The 19,908-nt window shown below is 56.4% G+C and overlaps 1 protein-coding gene across 1 annotated transcript in view; it reads right to left on the reverse strand.

Annotated features, from left to right (window-relative positions):
* Positions 1-19,908, reverse strand: part of LCK (LCK proto-oncogene, Src family tyrosine kinase) — a 30,727-nt gene that overhangs the window by 2,009 nt on the left and 8,810 nt on the right. The window contains exons 2-12 of the mRNA XM_077837997.1: positions 14,993-15,099; positions 14,521-14,602; positions 13,317-13,407; positions 12,717-12,815; positions 12,321-12,424; positions 11,475-11,624; positions 10,917-11,069; positions 6,610-6,789; positions 3,833-3,909; positions 3,029-3,182; positions 89-220 (exon numbers count right to left, since the gene is read on the reverse strand). Of these exons, the coding sequence (XP_077694123.1) occupies positions 89-220; positions 3,029-3,182; positions 3,833-3,909; positions 6,610-6,789; positions 10,917-11,069; positions 11,475-11,624; positions 12,321-12,424; positions 12,717-12,815; positions 13,317-13,407; positions 14,521-14,602; positions 14,993-15,094 (1,324 nt within the window). The 5' untranslated portion in view covers positions 15,095-15,099. The remainder of the gene's footprint in view (positions 1-88; positions 221-3,028; positions 3,183-3,832; positions 3,910-6,609; positions 6,790-10,916; positions 11,070-11,474; positions 11,625-12,320; positions 12,425-12,716; positions 12,816-13,316; positions 13,408-14,520; positions 14,603-14,992; positions 15,100-19,908) is intronic.

The raw sequence follows: 19,908 nt of genomic DNA on the forward strand, positions 1-19,908 counted from the left end.
AGACAGTGAGGGACTTACTATTTTTCCAACTTTATGCACAGTGTACGTACAGGTACACACACACACACACACGCTGTGAAGTCCTGACCTGGATAAGGGATCCGGCCGTAGGTGACAATCTCCGTCAGGAGGATTCCAAATGACCAAACATCAGACTTGATGGTGAACGTCCCATAATTAATGGCTTCTGGTGCTGTCCACTTAATGGGGAACTTGGCTCCTGAAATACGAAAGGGGATTTAAAAAATAAAAGGTTAAGGCTGACCTGGGACCTTCCCTACCTGCCCTCATCACTTACACCTTCTCCCGTTGCTTAGACTCATCCCCTTCCTTCCCCATCACTGCCCATCTCAGAGATGTATCAGCACACTCAATGTCTTTTGGGAGCCTCCCGATGCCTTGGGCAGCCCATGCTCGGGGCAGCAATTGGGAGAGTGGTTGGTTGTTGTTTCAATTCCCATCCCCACTCAGCTTGCTGGGGCAGGAAACACAGAATCCCCAGATCCAACACCCACAGCCACCCCTGGAAAATCTCTGACAATATTCACAGGAATCAAAGACCCCCCGCAAAAGGCCCCTAACTGGATTCTACACTGGCACTGTCCAAGGTTTTATTATTTGGAAGCACCATTCTCATTTGTCCAGAATGCAAGGTTATGGGCAGTTTTATCCATTTCTACAGAAGCCACCATTCCAGCCATCAGTAAAGAAAAGCTTTAATCCAGGGGATGCCTGAGCAGTGCCCTTGTCAAGGTGTTATGCCGGGATTTTAGCTTGCAGACAACTAACTACAAGCTAACTAGCTATAGATCCCTGCACTGTTCCATCAGGCTGGCTGACTCATTCCATGCTCCCAGCTTTCTACACTGGGCTCGTGCCAGGGTTTGTGACCCACACACTCACTACTGTCAGAGCCAATCCAGAACCAGCGATGGTCCCAAGCTGGAAGGAGAAACTGAGAGGCCTAAAGGCCACAGGAAACCCATGGAGACTGACTTTGTAACCAAGTGAAACAAACTGAAAGACACGCTCTTCTTCTCTGCACAAAGTGTAAAGGTGTGGCCCCGAGCCAGCGCGAAAGCTGTGCCTATCCTCGGAGAAAGGAAGGAGGAGGTGGAAAGAGGGTCATGCCTGAGCCAATGAATCACACAAGGACCCAGGGTATAAAAACCTGCTTTGGCACTGAGAAAGATGCCCTAGACACATCTCACAGACTGCTGATGTGCAGACTTGGGCGTAATCTGCACATCTCATCACGGCCACAGAGTTACTGAAACTGACCTGAGCGATGGAGCCAGCCCGCCCAACCCTAGAACAGATGCCAACTCTGGCCTTTTAGTGTTGGCTGTTCCTGCATGAGCCACCAGAGAGGGCTCTAATCCTACAGGACTGATGTGAGTTACAGGGCAATCAATGTCTGGAGGAGCAGCCCCTCCGCTCTAGAGAGGTTATAAATGTTTTCCCCTGCTGCTCTCGCTGGCTTGGGAGAACAGGGGGCAACCAGGCTGTTCTCTCCATGTGTGTGTAGGTCCTTTACTGAAGAAAACAGTCGTGACCCCATAACCTGTAAAGATCCTGCTCTCACACTGGGAGGGGCTGCCTCTAGCCCTCTAACCCCTCTCCCCCATGCCCCACAGAGCTCCTCGCACCCCATCCCACACGAGGAGGGGCTGTGTCCAGACCTCAAACCCCCTCTGCTCCCTGCTGAGCTCCCCCCGCAGCCTACCATGAGTGGGAGGTTGTCTCTGCACCCCTGAATCCCTTTCCCTCGCACTTCAGTTATACCAGAACATTTGAGCAGAGCCTCCTGCCCATCCTGGCCAGTGCGAGGTCTCAGCCCTGCTCCCGGATCTGGGAGACGCCAGCCTGTTTCTACCAGAGATGTTCTCTGGCGCACAATGCTCCAGCTGAGGCAGCTCCAGGTCCCAGCTCACCTCTGCAGGACCCACCCCCCAGGCCCAGCTCAGGCTGCAGCATCCTGTGCTCACCAAGAGCTGCAAAGAGCTCAGATACACAGGGGCGACAGGTTACTTGTGGTGGGCTCCCACTTCCTCGCTGGGCTGGGATGTTACTGCGAGGCTGTGGGTGTCTATATTCAGCCTACTGCTGGTCTCCCCCCTGCAGGAGGAGAGACGCCGAGAGATGTGTCAGGCCGGCATCCTGCCACGAGCTAGAGTTTCCAATGCTACATGGGCGGGTGGCGGGGGAAGAGGTTCACTGCAGCTCACCCTCTGTGCAAGGCATTCACGAGCAGTGATCAGTGCCTTAGCCGGTAACCTCGTGCATCCCTCAAACACTTTCCACAGCAGAGGAGCCCAACCTAGAGCCGCACAGTCTCACTGAAATGAAGCCGCCCAGGAGGTGGAGGGTAGTCACGTGGAGCAAAACCCTGACTCGCAAGAAGTGCCCTGGGGTCTTTAATATCCATGCAGAGAAGAGGATTTCTAGATTCCCCCCTCTCCGATGACCCACCCAGGGTAAACGGCATGAAATCCTATTGCTGTCAATGGTAGATATTAGTCAGCTCTAGAGGGGTTTGAACTCACGGCTGCAGAAGCCTGTTTCAAACCTGGCCACCAGTAAATGCTCCTTTTTAGGAGGAGCTGGGGGGATTCCCTCATCCCTCCAGCTCCTCCAGATCCTCCTCCCAATCCTGCTCCCCCAGGGCAGAACCAGGGCGATCAGGGAGGTGTGAAATCCACCCCGCTCCTCTGATCAGCCAGCAGAGGAGCGGTGCTGCAGGAGGGGGAAGACAGCAGCAGCGAGGGGCTCCATGGGGGCAGGAGACCCCCCTAAACTGGAACTGGAGGATCAGATTGAGAGAGAAGCTGGGGCAATTGTCCCTGCAACCTTTCAGTGGGCACATCAAACACAACACCGCTGCCCTGTTGCAAGGGCCCATTCCAGCCTTGGGAGCTCTGCCCCCCTGCTGTCACGGCCCACACCTGCCCAGGAAACCCCACCACCCTGCTTCCCAGAGAGGGGCACCCCAGCTGGCAGGGTGGAGCGGGGGAGGTGGCAGACGCACCCTCCCGGGCTGTGTACTCATTGTCCTCGATGAGCCGAGCCAGCCCGAAGTCAGCGATCTTACAGCAGAGGGTCTCTGACACCAGGATGTTGGCAGCTCGCAGGTCGCGGTGGATGTAATTCTTCTCCTCAATGAAGGCCATTCCCTCTGCGATCTGGGGAGGTGGGGCACAGAGGGGCCGTTACACATGGCAGGGGAGACTGAGGCTCTGCTCCTGCAATCTCAGTTCCAGCCCCACCTCGTTGCTCGGGCCTCAGCTAGTCAAGCATCTCCTGCAGATCTCAGGGCCGGGGGCCATGTGGTGGCAGGTGTGGGGGGCAGAGGAGAAGGAAAGACACAGAGGGGAAATTCCTTCTCCGCTGGATATGGGGGGTGGGGGGCTTACTGACAGTAAACCTGAGGGAGTGATGGCTGCTGGGGCTAGCACTGGGTACAGGGCAGTCAGGTGCTGGACAAACTCCTTCCGCCCCAATGCTGCCCATCCCTCTCGGTTCTAACCAGCAGGCCCTTGCTCTTCCTGTCCTGCCCCACCCCACAGCTCTGCCGATGCCCCTCAATCCCGACAGGCAGCCCCCGTCACTGTCCAGCCTCTCAGTCATGATGAAGTATGTCAGAATGTAGGGTTCTGCATGGATGGGCCCATCCATTCCCAGGGTATCAGGCTGAGATTCTCTCTCATCACTTGAGCACAAAGCCCTAGGGAACATTAACCCCCTGTGCCCCTGGAGACAGACTCTGCCAGCTTGTCCCCAGCCCGGCACCATCCCTACCCGGTTCCCACCTCCTGGCGCTCCCCCTCCTCACCTGTGCTGCCATATCCAGCAATTTGTTAATGGTGAGTCCGATTCCTTCGGGGGTCTTGAGAAAATCCACCAGGCTCCCTGCAACAGGACGAGCCCCAGTCAATGCTAGCCCTGCCCGGAGGGCAGCCCTCTTGGGAACCAGCTCGGCCACCCTCAGACCCAGCACCAGACAGTCTCCGTCCATCAGGGCAGGGCTTCTCAAAGGTGCGAGGCCTCTATTTGGCCTGGGTTGTTCAGACAGGGGCAGGGACTGATTTGCTAAAACACAACCTGGCCCCGTTGGATGAACAATGAGCCAGTGCAGGACCAGACTGGGTTGGGTTCACGGGGTGGGGAAGGAGGTTATTGCTCCCTTTGCTGGTTTGTCATCATGTGATTTCCCTGTGAACCCATGAGCTTGCCCCCTATAAACCCCTCCTCCCCCATTGCTCCACAATCAATTCACACACACAGGCAGCGGTGAGCTGGAGCCGGTTCGCACCGGTTCACTAAAACCAGTTGTTAAATTTAGAAGCCCTTTGAGAACCGGTTGTTCCGCGAGGGGGAACCGGTTCTAAAAGGGCTTCTAAATTCAACTGGCCCAAAGTGGCGCCTTAGGCACCGACTCCATGGGTGCTCCAGCCCTGGAGCACCCAAGGGGAAAATTTGGTGGGTGCAGAGTACCCACCGGCAGCTCCCTGCCCCGCGCCCAGCCCACCTCCGCGCCCCGCTCTGTTTCTCTGCCCCGCCAGGCTTCCCGCGAATCAGCTGTTCGCGCGGGAAGCTGGGGGGGCTGAGAAGCAGGCGGTGGCTTCCCGCTCAGGCCCAGAGAGCAGAGGTGAGCTGGGGGGGGCACAAGGAGGGCTGCCCGCACTGCAGCAGGTAACCCGGGGGGGAACAGGGGGCGCAGCAGGTAACCCGGGGTGGGGGGGCGTGCAGGGGAACCGCTCCCCACCCCAGCTCACCTCTGCCTCCCTCGGTCTGAGCGCGAAGCTGCCGCCTGCTTCTCAGCCCTCCCCGGCTTCCTGCCGAACAGGTGATTCGCGGGAAGCCGGGGGCCAGTGTGGGAGGTGGAGAAGCAGAGTGGGGCGGTGGGTTCAGGGGAGGAGGCGGAGCGGAGGTGAGCTGGGGCCGGGCGCAGGACGGGGAGCTGCCAGTGGGGTTTCTGCACCCACCAAATTTTCCCCGTGGGGGCTCCACCCCCGGAGCACCCCCAGAGTCGGCACCTAAGGCGCCACTTTTGATGTGATCAGTGGGGGGAGAGGCCACTCCCCCTGTTCACCCCATAGCTATGCTCCCCTGCCCCTAGGAGCCAGAGGGACCTGCTGGATGCTTCCTGGGAGCTGCCCCAGGTAAGCACTGCCAGGACTCCCCACCTCACCCCCCGGCAGGTGCCTCTAGCTCTTAGGGGTGGGGTGGGCACCCACTACAGTGGCCCACAAGACCCTCTTGCCCGGTTCTGGGGGCAGTCAGGGGACAGGGGAGGGGGGTGGATGGGGCAGGGGTCCTGAGGCGGGGGGCATCAAGGAACACAGGGGGGTGGATGTGGCAGGAGTCCCGGGGGACGGAGGTGGGCAACGACCCCCTCGTGGGGTGAGGAGGGAACCGGTTGTTAAGATTTTGGCAGCTCATCACTGCACACAGGCACCATGCAGTGTGAACCACCCCCATAACGACAGACCTGGGACCCTCTGAGAAACATTCCCCAAGGACCCCTATAAGCCCCCATCGTCCCATGGGAGGATCATACTGAGAAATCAACTCCTTGCAAACTTCTTGAGCAACATGACCCAAGTCTAGAAATAGACCTGAACAACCCTGGAGTTGGCTGGGTGGCCTGGGTCCCATCAGCCTTTCTGCTCAATAGCCAAACATAACAGACAGGCGCGTTTCCTCTGGCAGAGCCGCCAGCTCTCAGAGGAAGGGAGCGTGACTCTGCCATGGAGCCGGCGAGACAGAGAAGGGCCATGCTGAACCCTCTGGATGTGTCCCTTGTGACTCTTGCTTAGCAGCCCTCTGAACTGGATTCCTGCCTTCTATGACACTCTTGCCAGGAAGCTCCACAGCTCTGCTGAAGTTGGCACGGCGTGGAGGCAAGCAGGAAAGGGAGAGCTGTCTGTAGGTCTCTGTCTCTCCTTATCCCATCCAGCCGGCCTCCCTCCTCCTCTGCCAGGATTAGTTTGTCCAGGTTCGCTGTCACACCCTCTGGATAATGGAGGTCGTGACCCGAACCCACTGCTCTTGGCTCTCAGAGCAGGCAAAGGAAATGAAAGGCTGCGTGAGACAATATGCAGTGCCTGCCGGCAGGACTAGAATAGCCCTAGCGCCATGAGCCCAGGGTGGTTTCCTGTCTCATTAGTAATGAGACAGGGGAACGCCAGGCTCAGGGTCAGCTCTCCAAGGGAGTGGGGAGTTCAGATGGAGCCCAGTTCTAGGGGAAAAAGCAGGACAGGGCATTTAAGAGGCTTTGCAGTAACAGTGCCCCTCTTGGGGCCGCTTCCACCACGCAGCGCTCTGCAAACAACTAGCAGTTAAGCGCCAAACCCTGTCATCACTAGCTGACTGCCATCATCCCCATACTAAGGCTGGGGAAACTGAGGCACGGGGTGTTGGAGTGACTCCCCCAAGGTCACACAGTGAGTCAGTGGCAGGGCTGGGAACAGAACCCAGGCGTCCTGGCTCCTGAGTCTGCTCTAACAGCTGGACCACACTTCTGCCCTATTCAGTCTCTCATTGGAGTAGCCTTTGGTGGGGGGGGTGCACGGTTAGGGATGGCAGGGCAGCTCCCGGCGGGCTCACCTTTCTCCATGTACTCCGTGATGATGTAGATGGGCTCCTGGGTCACCACGGCGTAGAGCCGCACCAGCTTGCGGTGCTGCAGGCTCTTCATGAGGTTGGCTTCTGCCAGGAAGGCGCTGGGGGACATGCTGCCCTGCTTCAGATTCTTAATGGCCACCTTGGTGTGACCGTTATAGTAACCTGCAGAGAGATGGGGCAGGGGGCAAGGAGGGAGAGGAGGCCGGTGTTACCGCAGTGAGTGGCTAGCACGATCCTCCTGCCACTACACTGTCAGCCTGGGGCCCAGCCGGCACTGCTGGGAGGGAGCTCACAACAGCGGAGACTTGGGTCCAATCCATGCCTGGTGTGACTCCATTGACTTGCCCTCCCCCAAGGGAGCTCACACAGCAGGGGTCCCATACAGCAGTGAGTGGGGGGTGCTGGAGACACAAAGACCACTCAGCCCCTCCAGTCTACGCCCAGAGAGAGGAAACAGCAGGTACAAAGCGACTGTTGCAGACGGCGTCCATAGGGCACCGTGCGTGGGAGTTACGCAGCTTCGTGATCAGCACTTACTCCCCTGGGGGGAATCTCTAGTCACACTTCAACCCGGGGGCAGGGGGGTTACTCATGGTTCTTGGTCAACAAGAGAGAGGAAGCCGCGGGGGTCTGACCTTTGACACCCTGCCCTTCAGAGCCACAAGCTCCTGGACCGGGGTAGCTAGTGGGGTGCTGACCCTACCTCTCCCCCGCACCCCTGTTCCCAACAGCCATCTCCAGTGGGGCCCTCAGTCCTCGCCCCCACCCTGCAAACCCCTCCTGGGCTAGGCTGCAGAAACGGAGCACACAGGGGCAGGGCAGCCCAGCAGGGCCCATGCCACTGTCTGACCCAACGGTCAAGGGGACGCAGAGTGGGGAGGGCCCGAGAGAGAGAGGAGCTTGTGCCCATTGCAATGGCAGGTTCAATCCATGCGTTATGGTGCTGCAACAGGACCCCCTGCCACGCTGCACCATGGCAGCCCCTCCCTTCCGGCCAGGGGAGAGGACGCCAACCACAGCGGGAGCTGAAGAGCCTTGCAGGGTGTTCCTCGCTGGCATGGGAAGGGACAGACGAGCTCAGGCACCAGGCCCGCTCTAGGTGTCTGAAGGAAGCCCCCACCACAAGGTGCCAGGGTGAGACAGGAGACTGTGCCCTCCTGCTCTCCCTCCAGCTGCCACAGCACCGGGCGGTTTCACGATTTGCTCTTTTTGTCACAGCGCAGCTCAGAAACACAAGCCCTCGGAGCAGCAGCTGGTCCCGGATACCAGAGCGACAGCCACAACAAGGGCTTTTCTGATGCGCACGATTCTTATCAGTGCGGTACAAAACTGCCAACAGCTCCTATGCCAGGCGGCGCTCCTCATGCCCAGAACACAGAGCCAGGCCCTGGATGCACGCACTCTCCACACCCCGCCTGGGACCGGGCAGCCCAAACCCAAAGGAAGTTGGGTTCTCTGTCTGAGCACTGGGACCCAGGCCTGTCTCCACTAGCGCCTGGCATGAGGCCAGGGCGGGAGTGGAGTGGGAAGAGGCTGGGGAGACATTGAGCCTGATTGTCAGTTACTTGGTTGGGGCAGGAGTGGAAGGTGGGATAGAAGTGGCATTAAGATATCTTTGCGCTCCGCATATTCTGGGCAGTGCAGGGGTCTACCTGGCTCCTGGTGTAAGATAGAGCAGCCTCTGGACTGCTCTAGCTTACGTTTTCCTTCCCTTTGGTCCCTGGGAAGCAGGTAATAGCTGCTGTGCAGTGTACTCCAGCCACGCCCTGATCCACCCCCTCTACCAGGGGCTAGGTTAGGACCCTTATCCATCTCTATGCCAGCCGAGGGCTATTTCCACCCCCTTTTCACCAGGGCAGTACAAAAGGCCTCAGGGGAAGGTCTGTGAAGAGGAGGGGAGAGAAGCTAGGGAGTCCTGAGCAGATCCAGGGCCCACTCAGAGACTGAAGCCGGAACTCAGGTGCTTTGAGGTCCAGCTCCCACGTGGCTCTGTGCTGCCGTGTGCTGTCCTGGATTATTTGCCTGGCAGCCTTTGGACGCTGGATGAGAAATGCCCCCAGACAGGAAGCTCCACTGTCTGGGTAGTGCTGGCTGCTGTATACCTAGAAATCCCTGGGCCACGCTGAATTTCCCTTGAAAGCTGAAGTCCCTGGAGCACGACTGCCGTGGCTTTCCACTGGGGGCTGCAGCAATCGTAGTGGGGAGTGACGCCCTGGGATTGCTCCCCCTGGAGTGTTAGCCAGACTGACTCCTGGGGTCATGCCCCCCGTCATATACCTCCTGGAGTGCCAGCCACCCTGCACACCACAGGAGCACCGAGGACGACGGGCCCTGTTCGCCAGTGCAGCCTCACGAGAGCCGAGCTTTGCAGCTGTGCACTGGGGCGGGGGTTGCAGGCGCTGGGCCAGAGCACCCGGGGCGAGAGAAGAAGGATGCAGGCCTGGCCTGCCTTGCTGGCCAGTGATAATGGCACCACCCCTCCCTTCCTCTTCTTGGCAGCCAGTGGGGCCGGGGTTAGGGGTGAGCCAAAAGTAAAGCAGCAGGCAGGGCAAGTAGAGAGTGTGGGGGGAACCCAGCCACATGGAGGGAACTGTGGCCACCTCCCTCCCTGGCACCAAAGGCCTGGTGATGGGCAGGGCCGGGTGAGACACGTCCCTCAGCAGGCCCTGTCCCCCCCCTCCCTTTGCATTCCACTTGGGACGCAGCTGGGCCTCTGTCCAGTGCAGCCTCGTCTGTGAGTGAGAAGCCAAAGGAAAGGGGAACAGACACCTCGGCTGGGCCTGGGAGCCAGTCTCTGGGCAAGTCTCTGCTCCCTTGTACTGCTGAGCCCCAAGGTCTGTCTCTGCCTCTTTTCACCCTGGGCCAGCCCGTCGCCCTGGCGGGAGCGGAAAGAAGCTGCACTGAGCTTGGGAGCTGGGCTCGTGAATCAGGGCTGGCTTTGTCCCTGGGAGGGACTGGCAGCCCCTATTTACCCACAGGACAGGCACAGCCCCGGGCTGGGGGAAGGGACGGCTTCCCCCACATCCTGGTCCCCTGCCCATGGGCCTCAACCTATCCCACAGGCCAGTTCAGTGGGGGGGGTCCAGCCCCACTGTTCCAATCCCGCTGCACCATGCCCAGGTGCAAATGACAGCATGAGGCACTGGTGAGCCACGCCAAACCGGGCAATTAGCCAGGGGCAAAGAGCCATCTGCTGGGAATGATGTTGGATCCCTACACAGCCGGGCTGGAGTATGTATCCAACCTTGGAGAATCCTCTTACCAGGCCCCTGAGCCTCCCTTCCCCACACCATCCTATGCTGTGTAGGGCAGGAGTCCTCACGTCCATTACACCTACACACTCCTTCCAACCACAGCCCTGGCCCTGCCTGGCAGAGTCTGGCTAACCGTCCAGCACCCATCATCACTGCCCTGGGTGGGGTCGCAAGCCTGCCTCTCCCCAGGGTCTTTGTTCTTGCACCCCCCAGAAGTCAAAGTGCCCGAAGACGGTCCTGGAACAAGTCCTACCCCATCACCTCCTCTCCCTTCTTCCGCTGGCCACAGCCCTGGGGAGAACTTCCTTCCAGGATGCAGATACAAGGAGAGAAGCTGAGTCAGCAATCAGGTGCCCCGAGGAACCGCAACCACAGTGCCAGTCGGATACAGGCAAGAGTGACAGCGGAAGGCAAGGGGGCAGAGAGCCAAGCAGGGGGCCTCCCTTCCGGGCCTCTCCTCGATATTGCTAAATATACTGTAATAAACCCAGGGCCACTAAGGAATGCCTCAGCTGTCACTATTCTGCACCCCCTGGACACCAGCAAGGATGGAACCCTGATCCCCCTGCACCAAAAGCACAGGCCTGCTCGAGCTGCAGGAGACTCTCCATTCCCTACTGGCAGTATAGGGCCTATGACTCACAATCGATGAGTTTTGTTTCCATCCGGCAAAGGGCAGCGGTGCTCATGCACACTAGTCAGTTACAGTATTAAACCCAACCCCTAAATGTAGCTGAGATCCATGTTTATTCACAATGTGACCTCATTGTTTGGAGGCTGGGGGTCCTGCTGTCCTCTTGCCGCACCCCGTGACCCCTCCTCCAGCCCTTGGCTGAAGATGCCTGCAGGCAGCGTTTGGGAGCCTGTCAGGGCCATTCCTAAAAGCCAGCTGGAGAGGGATTCTGCACATAAGCAGACATTCCCCTGGCCATGCCAGGGAGCTGAGCCCACCAGTGCCACTCCACACCCACTGACTGGCCTGCCTGTCAGCGTCACCCACCTCTTGGCCCGTGTCATGGCTGCTGCTTTACTCACCCATCCAGACCTCTCCGAACTGCCCCGCTCCCAGCTTTTCCACCAGCTTGAGAGTCTCCCGAGGCACCTCCCATTCATCCTGCCACCAGGGCTTCTGCGGCTTCTGGTTCTGGCAGGGCTTGCCCAGGCGGGTGCATAGTCCATCTGTATTGCCTGCAGGGCGGGGAGCAGGGGAGGCAAATCAAGGGGTAAACATGAGCCCGCATGGAAGAGCAAAGGGGGCGCACGCAGGATGGGGCGAGGGAGTGCAGCCATGGCCAGGCACTACACGTGCTGCTCGTCCTGTCAGTGACTCGTCACCAGGTTTTGCGGATCGATTTGTCCAGAGCAAAAGCTCATTCGCCTTCACGAGAGGAGACGAAACACAACTCGGCCTCAGAGACAGACTGCACAGTTCCCCGTCCCAGCCTCTCCCTGCAGGCTGCGCTGTGGGGCACGGGGGCCAAGAGCTGTTGGGTGTGTCCATGGGAGGTGGAACCGCCGTGGTTCCCGCAGTGATAAGTGGAAGTTTCAGTGCCCACCCTCCCTTGACCTCTCCCGCAGCGCCCGGGGCCTTACGTGTGTAATGCTCCACCAGCTCATGCAGGCTGCTGAAGGTGATGCGAGGGGAGATGTAGTACCCCCCATTGTCCATGTTCCGGATCTTGTAGTGCTTCACCATCTCGCCTTGGCTTTGGTCGAAGTCCCTCACTGATAGGGAGAAGGAACCTAGCGAGGCCGACATGAAACAAGGAATGAGGCCGCTGCGGGCTTGGTCTCCTTTTCTCCCCTTGAAGACTCCTGCCCCACAGTTCCTGCTTCCCTGCCCACCCTCCCCTAGGGGACTCCCGGAGCAAACCTGGACCGTGCCAGGCACCGGCAGAGGTGCGCCAACATGCTGTAAGAGGTGGCTTCTCTTCAGGCCAATGCTGAGTCCATCGGAGAGATGCCAGGGAATGTTGGCCAATAACAGGCCAAATCCTTCTCCCACGGCCGTCACCACAGCACCACAACAGTCTTGAGCTCTGGGCTGTTTGTACCATCCCCATAGCCAGGGTAAGACAGTGCAGAATGGCAAGTATCTGCCCCTCTGCTTTATAACCTGAGCAGCTGAATGCCAGGAGGAGGGGAGCATCCCCACACACAGCCCAGGTGTGCAAACACGCACACACACCCATATAGGGAAAAGTGTGGGTACACTTGTTGTACAGTACAGTTGTGGGTTTGCTGGGAGGAAGCCCACTGCCAGAGGCCCAGCTGGCACTGTCAGGGCACTGCTATGGGGAAGCTCACGCTGACAGTAGCCTTAGTGGTACAATCAGGCTATTAAAGAATTGGATTGCCCGTAGAGTAGCAGATGGAGTTAACACGGTGCATTCAGAGCACCAGGCAGGCTCAGAGGTGCCAGACACGGACACAGGTTACCTTTGGTGGATTCGCTCTCCCGAATCAGGAAAGAGCCATGCGTGTTCCCGGAGGCCAGGAGCTGTCGCTCAGCATCCTTCCTGCTGAGGTTTTTGAAGAACCAGCTGCATGGACCAAGACAGAGTTAGTGTCACGCAGGCTCGTGCTCCCCTACCCCATTGCCAGCCCCCACGCCAGCAGAGACCCGACCAAAGATGCCTCGCTGTGCTCCCGAGGAGGACAGGAATCCGGGATCCATTGGGGCTCATGTTGCCCAGTCCCCTCCCCCCCTAAGACCGGGGGCATGTTTCCTAGTGCTGCAGCCAGGCTCAGAGCAAATATGGCCAGGGCTGAGACTTCCCTCTGGGGGCATGGGCTGGGGGGAGAATATTGAACCCAGACGACACATCCACTCACGGTTCCGGCTCCAGGCTGTTCACCCTGGCGACGAAGTTATAAGGAATGTACCCTTCCTGGCCAGTGGTGAGCGATTGGGCCTTCCACCACTCCCCACTCCTGAAACGAGACCAGAAGACAGGCCAGCGTCAGCCCCCCAGTCCTGCTAGGGAGGGACGTTTCCGCTGGCACAGCGGTCTTGGTAGAAAGAGGCCAGTGGGGCCTCAGACTGGCATGGGGAAGATGCTCCCAGCTGGCTGGGAAGGTGGCAGATTGCCTGGTGATGCTGGCTCATTTGAGGGTCGTCCCGCCCCCACTTCTTACCTTATTGTCCAATGGGCGCTTCCCTCTCACTTGTAGCTTATTGCTAGATGCAGCCACATCCCCTTCTCCCTCCCTGAGGCAGGAGTGCAGGGTGCTGAGGGCCCTGCCTGCCTCCAGATCTGGGGTCTCACCAGGAAACTGCAGGCAATCCCCTGGCCGCAGGACCCCTCCCAGGCAGGTGCTCGTCCAGCAGCACTGACCGACCCATAAGCCTGCAAGGCTGGCTGGAGAGAGCATGCTCCAAGTGGCTCTCCAATGCATGGCTTAGTGTGAGTGGGGAAAAGGCAACAGACTTACTCCTCCAGAAGTCGGAGCGTCTCCCCCTTCTGGAGCCCCAGGTCGCCATCGTGAGTTGGTTCATAGTCATACAAAACTACCACTAGTTTATCTGGAAAGAAAAGCAAGAGATCTCTTTCGAGGAGGCTGGACAGAGGCCAGGTGTATCAGGGGCCTGACAGTGACCTATGGAGCCTTTCACCACCAGGATGCTAGTTTGGCCCCAGCCCCTGTCAATTAACTATTGCCACCTGATGGCTGTTTCGGGGCTTACATGAAATGAGTTTGACAGGGCTCAACCCAGCGTCCAATGAGCACTAATTGGAAGTCTCTGCAGAACAGTTGTAAAGGCTGGAGCCCGAGAGGTGGCCCCTCTGGGTCAGAGTGGAAGAAGCCTGTGGTTGGGGGCAGAACTGGGGGGAATTCAGAATTTCTGTCCTGTGGGAAATGCCGAGAATTCAAAATCGGGTTCTGCCCTGAACCAGGAGGAAAAGTTGAAATGCCCAGGATTTTTCCTCAAACAATATATTCCACAAATCTTTCATTTCAGCCCTAGGGAAGCATTCCATTTTGGCACTGATCCTTTTTACTGTTAGTTTTATTCTATTATGAATGTGATCATTTCCCACAAAAAAACGTCGATGAAATGGACCCGTTCCCACAAAAGGGTTTGATTTTGTACAATCAGCGTTTGCCGACGGCAAACACATCTGCTGGAACATTTTCAACCTGCCCCAGGAGGGGGTAAAATTTGCACTGGGGCTGTGTGCACAAGAGAGGACTCCATGCTCCATGGGCCGTTGATCAGGCACTCTCCAAGAGCACTCAGTTTAGATCCACACAAGCTAGAGGGAGCACTGAGAGGGGAAGAAAAGCAAAGAGAATGAGAAGAAGAGGAAGAGGACGGGCTCAACTCTCCCATGCACTGCACCTTACATTGTCTATTACACCCGCACAAAGTGGGAGTAAAAATTCTACCCTCCTTTTGCACGGAAGTGAGTGATGGCACAAGGTGCAGGGCAAGAGAGGGTCCGGCCCAACGTGTCTCTATGAATGGCAACAGGTGACTTATTGGAAAGACTTCACCTTTGGGAGCCACGTTGCAACCATGCACTTTCTGGGACTAACTCATTTGCACAGAACCCGCTAGTGACTCAGAGTCTGGGCAGCTTCCCCAGGACCGGAGACCCCTTTTCCCTTAGCGTTCTGGTCTGCGGGTACCAACCTTGCATAGGAGAGCAGGGCGGAGAAGGAATTTCATAGGACACCAAAGGATCACGCACCTCGGAGCCATTGTGTGTCAGCCTCTGGAGGGAAGAAAAGAGACCAGAGTGAAGGGGATTTCTCTGATTTTCTCTTCTAGAAGGAACTCCCACCCCCGCACCCAGTTTCTTCCAGTCTCCCCCTCACACTGTCCTCTCAGATTCACTTCCTCCCCAGCAAGGCGTTACCAAGGGCTTCCCCTTCCATCTTCCTGAGTGAGGAGTTTCTCTGTGCTTTGGGTTCACAGGGTCCTCCTTAGCTATACAAGACCCCAAATGCTCGGCACTGCGGAGCTGTTGCAAGTCTCAAATATGGCCTCAAGTATGGCCATTTCCTCCAGCAATGCCAGTCCAAAAGAGCATGATCCCTATGAAAGGCCCCCTTCCCCACCCCGATTCTGTGATGAGAGGCGAGCTCTCCCCCATCTCCCTCACCTGGGATTTACTAGCCGGGTCTATGGGGTAATTGCAACGCTCACAGATGTCAATGTTCTCGATCCAGTCTTCGTCATAATCAGAACTGCAACAACAGCCCATGGTCCCTGCAGGAAGAGGGGGACAAGAGCCAGAGGCTGTGAAAAGGGAGGGTCCAGGTCTTCATTCCTCACCCAGAGGGACCTGAACATCCAGGCACAAACCAAATGCAAATGGGCCCATCCCTGGAATGCAGGCAACAGTCTCCCCACAAGTAACAGGTCGGGTTGGAATCCAGTCTCCTCCCTGGTTCTAAAGGAGGCCTCAATCGCATCAGACCCCAGAGGGCAGGGAAGAACTAGGTGTTGGCTCCTCCATAGGCACAGGGCTCAGTTGTGGGGCTGAGGCATAGCATGGGGCCATCCCCGACCAGGGGGCATTTAAGGAGGAAATATGCCTCTGGGGCTCCCACCCCTTTCTAGGTTGATGTGTGGTCTTCAGTTGTCACTCAGTGCTTAAGGTACTTGCAATAGCTCTCCTATGCATAACAACAAAAGCTTCCCAGTGCCGCACCCAGCCTCTCTTTCTGGGACGTTCAGCCCTTAAAGGCACAGGCCACTTCTGACACCACAATATGTCGCCCCCCCACTGTGAGGAGCAGTCTCTCAAGCTCTCCAGAGCATGACTGTGACCAGCCCTCCTGCAGGATGTGCAAAGGGCTGGGAGAGTCTGTACGTGAGAGACAGCTCCCATCATGGCTGGGGAATTAAACCCAGGACCTCCAAAGCTAAAAGCATGAGTCTTTACAGCTTGAGCTAAAGAGACAACCTCTACAGCAGGTGGCTGCATGGACTCTCAGCCTCTGTGCATCGAGCACAGAGGGGGACAGCATTGACAGGTGGGTTACATGCATGCCCCATACTCTCACACACAGTAATTAGCTCCATCTATCTGAGGAGTGGAGGGGAGTTAATCAATGGTAATATCCTCTTACATTTCAACCGCACATCCCATCCCAAGCAAGGCAAAGTGCTTTACAGACTTCACAGCTTGAGATATTAACTGCTTATTCACTTCTTCACCTGCCACCGCAGAAACGCAGCCATCTCTGGGATGGAACGCAGCCGCCATTTATCAGACCACAGCAACATTGCACAAGAGTTTGGGACAGGAGTGATGGAGCTGGGATTGCAAAGGGAATTGAGGGAGGCCGAACGTAATGATCCACGCTAGAATCTGGCCAGGACGCTGGGAGAAACACCCCTGATCATGCAATCAACACGATCGACTCTTTAATTACCCTAAGCAAGCAGGTCATTGGTGTTATGCCTAAATATAGCACAACAGGGCCCTTAACACTACGCCAAGTCATTGGCTCAAAGGTGAACAGACTCAGCCTCCTAAAGCACCAGGGTCATTTTCGGTCCCCCTCCAGGTGCTGACCTAGCTTAACCCTGCATAGCCGTGGAGATCGCACAGAAATCACACCCCCAAGGGGCACAGCTGCAGATTAGCCCCCAGTAACTGTCTGCCATTCAAAGGATCGATGCTGATACAGAGAGCAGTTTATGAACTCCAGCCATTCAGCCCTTGAGAAGCCCATTCCCCACAGAGGAAGAAGACCTGGGAAGACAGAGCAAGACAAGCTGCCCCAGCCAGCAGAACCAGCTAAAGTGCCCAACCTTGGGAATTTGCATCTTCATCCCCTCTCTCAGAGGCCTGATCCTTGCATGCTACTCTCATCGGCGTCCCTGCAGAGCACGGACAATACACAGGCCCGGTGTGAGCTTCACATTCTCTCTGCTGGGGTGACCCCGCTGCTTCATTCGCTCCCGTTTCCAGCTTCCCCATCCGCTAAGGACGGACGAGAGTTACTAGCGGGGGCGTTGTTTGTTCCCAGGCTGTACTCCAAGTCCTTCTGCCCTTTGGGACAAGTTTTCAGCCAAGGCCACGACTTTTGGATGGCTCCTTTTTTTCAGGAGCCCAACTTGAGACCCCGGAGGCGTGATTTTCAGAGGTGCAGAGCACCCACCACTCTCAACGGTTTCAACTCGCATGACCGGTTCCCCGTAATAAAGAATCAGCCAAACGGGCAGAATCGCCCCAGCAAACAGACTAACCTGGGCCCGGCGTTTGAGATCACAAACGCTGAAGTGCTCCTGTACTGGCATGCCCAGGAGTGTGGGTGGCACATACATACAAACACGTGGTATGCGCAAAACAGCAGGCGGGGGTGTCAGGGACGTGCTGGCAAACGTGGGCCTTGCCAGCGGAAAGCCCCCTTTTCGCATTAGCCGCACAAACCACCTGGAAAGCATAGCCCTCCCACAAACGCTGAGCACAGCATAAATCAGGGTGGGGAATGCCACCCAGTGAGTCAGTCTGGAAAGGTTAGCCCACAGCCACGGAAAAGCCTGGCTTAGGGCATCTCCCTCCTCTGCCTCCCTCGCCATCGGTCTGCCCCTCACAGCACCGAGCAGCCCCAACTCCCTTTGAAATCTGTGAAGGGTGAGAGAGCCCTGAACTCACAGGCGCTGGGCCTGAGTGATTTGGTGCTGAGGGGCCTTGCCTGTCTTTAATTGTGACGGTGTCAGGTCCTGGAGAAACGCAGAAGCTAAGATGAGAGGTGGCTCTTTTAATAGCGACTGTCGGCTTCATTCATTCCAGGTGGTCGTGTAATGGGCGCTGCAGGGGGAGAGCCCCGAGGCATACAGCTCTCCCATGCCTGCAACGGCCTGGTAATGTTCTCTGGGGATAGGGAACGATGGCCCAGAGAAACTAAGTGACTTGCCAGAGGTCACACAGGGCATCTGTGGCAGAGCAGGGAATCAAATCTGTGTCTCCCTAGTCCTAAGTTAGTGCCCTAACCACGAGAGCCGCCTTTCTCTCTCAGTGCTTGCGCCTTGTGGGACCATTTGCACCTTGCATATAACCTTGTCTCTAGTGATATGAGAACCTCTCCTCTTGCCCCCTGGAACAGCCTGCTTGTATCTCACCATCTCATCAACTCACCATATGTTTTCCATTCCTCCTCTGAACACATGTCGTTTAGCCCTGGCTCCTGCGCCTTGATTTCCTTCTCCCTCTGCTTTAATTTGAAAAGGACAAAGTCCTCTTAAAGCTAGTCAGGGTATGTCTACACTGCCCACATTACAGCACGGCCGCAGCGCCATGGCGTGGGCAGGCTCAACGCGCTTTATCGCCGGGGGGGAGAGCTCTCCCAGCGATAAAACCCCCCCACCCCGGACGAGCGGGGCCAGCTTTACCACTGGGAGTGCATCTCCCAGCGATACAGCGCTGTCTCTACCGGTGCTTTTCAGCGCTAAGGGCTTGGCCACGCTGGCTCTTTACAGCGTGATGACTTTCTTGCTCAGGGGTGTGAAAAAACACCCCCCCCCGAGCGCTGCAAGTTTCAGCGCTGTAAAGCGCCAGTGTAGACCGTGCCCCGGCGCTGGGAGCTATTCCCCTCCTGGAGGTGGTTTTTTTATCTCCCAGCCCCGGTGCTGCGACTACACAAGCCATGGTAAAGCGGCAGTGGTTTAATGTTGCCAGTGAAGACGTGCCCTAAAACTTCTGTCGCTCAGGGGGGTGTTTTTTCCACGCCCCTGAATGACAAAAGTTTTAGTGCTGAAAGTGGCAGTGTAGACACAGCCATAGTTTGTAAGAACGAGTTCACAGCAGTAGCAGGTAAGGCACCAGCCCCTGAGCCCCCCCGACATTTGGTATAGTGTGAAACGCACAAAGGGAACAAGCTGAGAAGCTTGATTCTCCACATCTACCAATGTGATATATGCCATCATGTACCAGCAATCCCCCTCTGCCATGTACATTGGCCAAACCAGACAGTCTCTACGCAAAAGAATAAATGGACACAAATCAGACGTCAAGAATGGAAACATTCAAAAACCAGTAGGAGAGCACTTCAATCTCCCTGGACACTCAATAACAGACTTAAAAATGGCCTGTCTTCAACAAAAAAACTTCAGAAACAGGCTCCAACGAGAAACTGCAGAACTGGAATTAATTTGCAAACTGGACACCATCAAATTAGGCCTGAATAAAGACTGGGAGTGGATGGGTCACTACAAAAAGTAATTTTCCCTCTGCTAATATTCACACCTTCTTGTCAACTGTTGGAAATGGCCAACGTCCACCTTGATTGCACTGGCCTCGTTAGCACTACAAAAGTAATTTTCCCACTCTTGATATTCGCCCCTTTTTGTCAACTGTTGCGAATAGGCCACTTCCACCTTAATTGAATTGGCCTCGTTTAGCACTGACCCCCCAACTGGTAAGGCAACTCCCATCTTTTCATGTGCTGTATATATATATATACTGCTTACTGTATTTTTCACTCCAGGCATCTGATGAAGTGAGTTTTAGCCCACAAAAGCTTCTGCTGAAATAAATGTGTTAGTCTCTAAGGTGCCACAAGGACTCCTCATTGTTTTTTCAGTCAAACTGGTTTCACACCAGCATAGTTGGGGATTGGTCCTGCTTTGAGCAGGGGGTTCTGACTAGATGACCTCCTGAGGTCCCTTCCAACCCTGATATTCTATGATTCTATGATTCTACAGTTCCTTCTATTTGCATCATCCGGGATGAAAAACCAGGCCCAAAGAATTATTTTCTCTCGAGCATGTTTCATCTCTACTAATCTTAGACTTTACTTGTAACAGCAGTGGGGGGAAAGTGTTTAGACTGAAATGTGGCTTTTGACATTGAGAGTTTCCCTTTAACTTCACGCTGGCATTATTTAAGTTGGCAAAGTATTTAGGGCTGGAGCAGACGGGCAGGCACCTCAGCCGGAGTAGCGCCACTATCAGCCAATTTCAATATTGTCAGTCGCGAGCGTTCCAAAATCATGAATCGGGCTGCTAAATAGCATGAGATTTGCTTCAAATCATGTGGTTTTTCTCTTTGCCTTTTGGGTTTCT

Source organism: Eretmochelys imbricata, chromosome 19, assembly GCF_965152235.1.
Source record: "Eretmochelys imbricata isolate rEreImb1 chromosome 19, rEreImb1.hap1, whole genome shotgun sequence".
NCBI lineage: Eukaryota > Metazoa > Chordata > Testudines > Cheloniidae > Eretmochelys > Eretmochelys imbricata.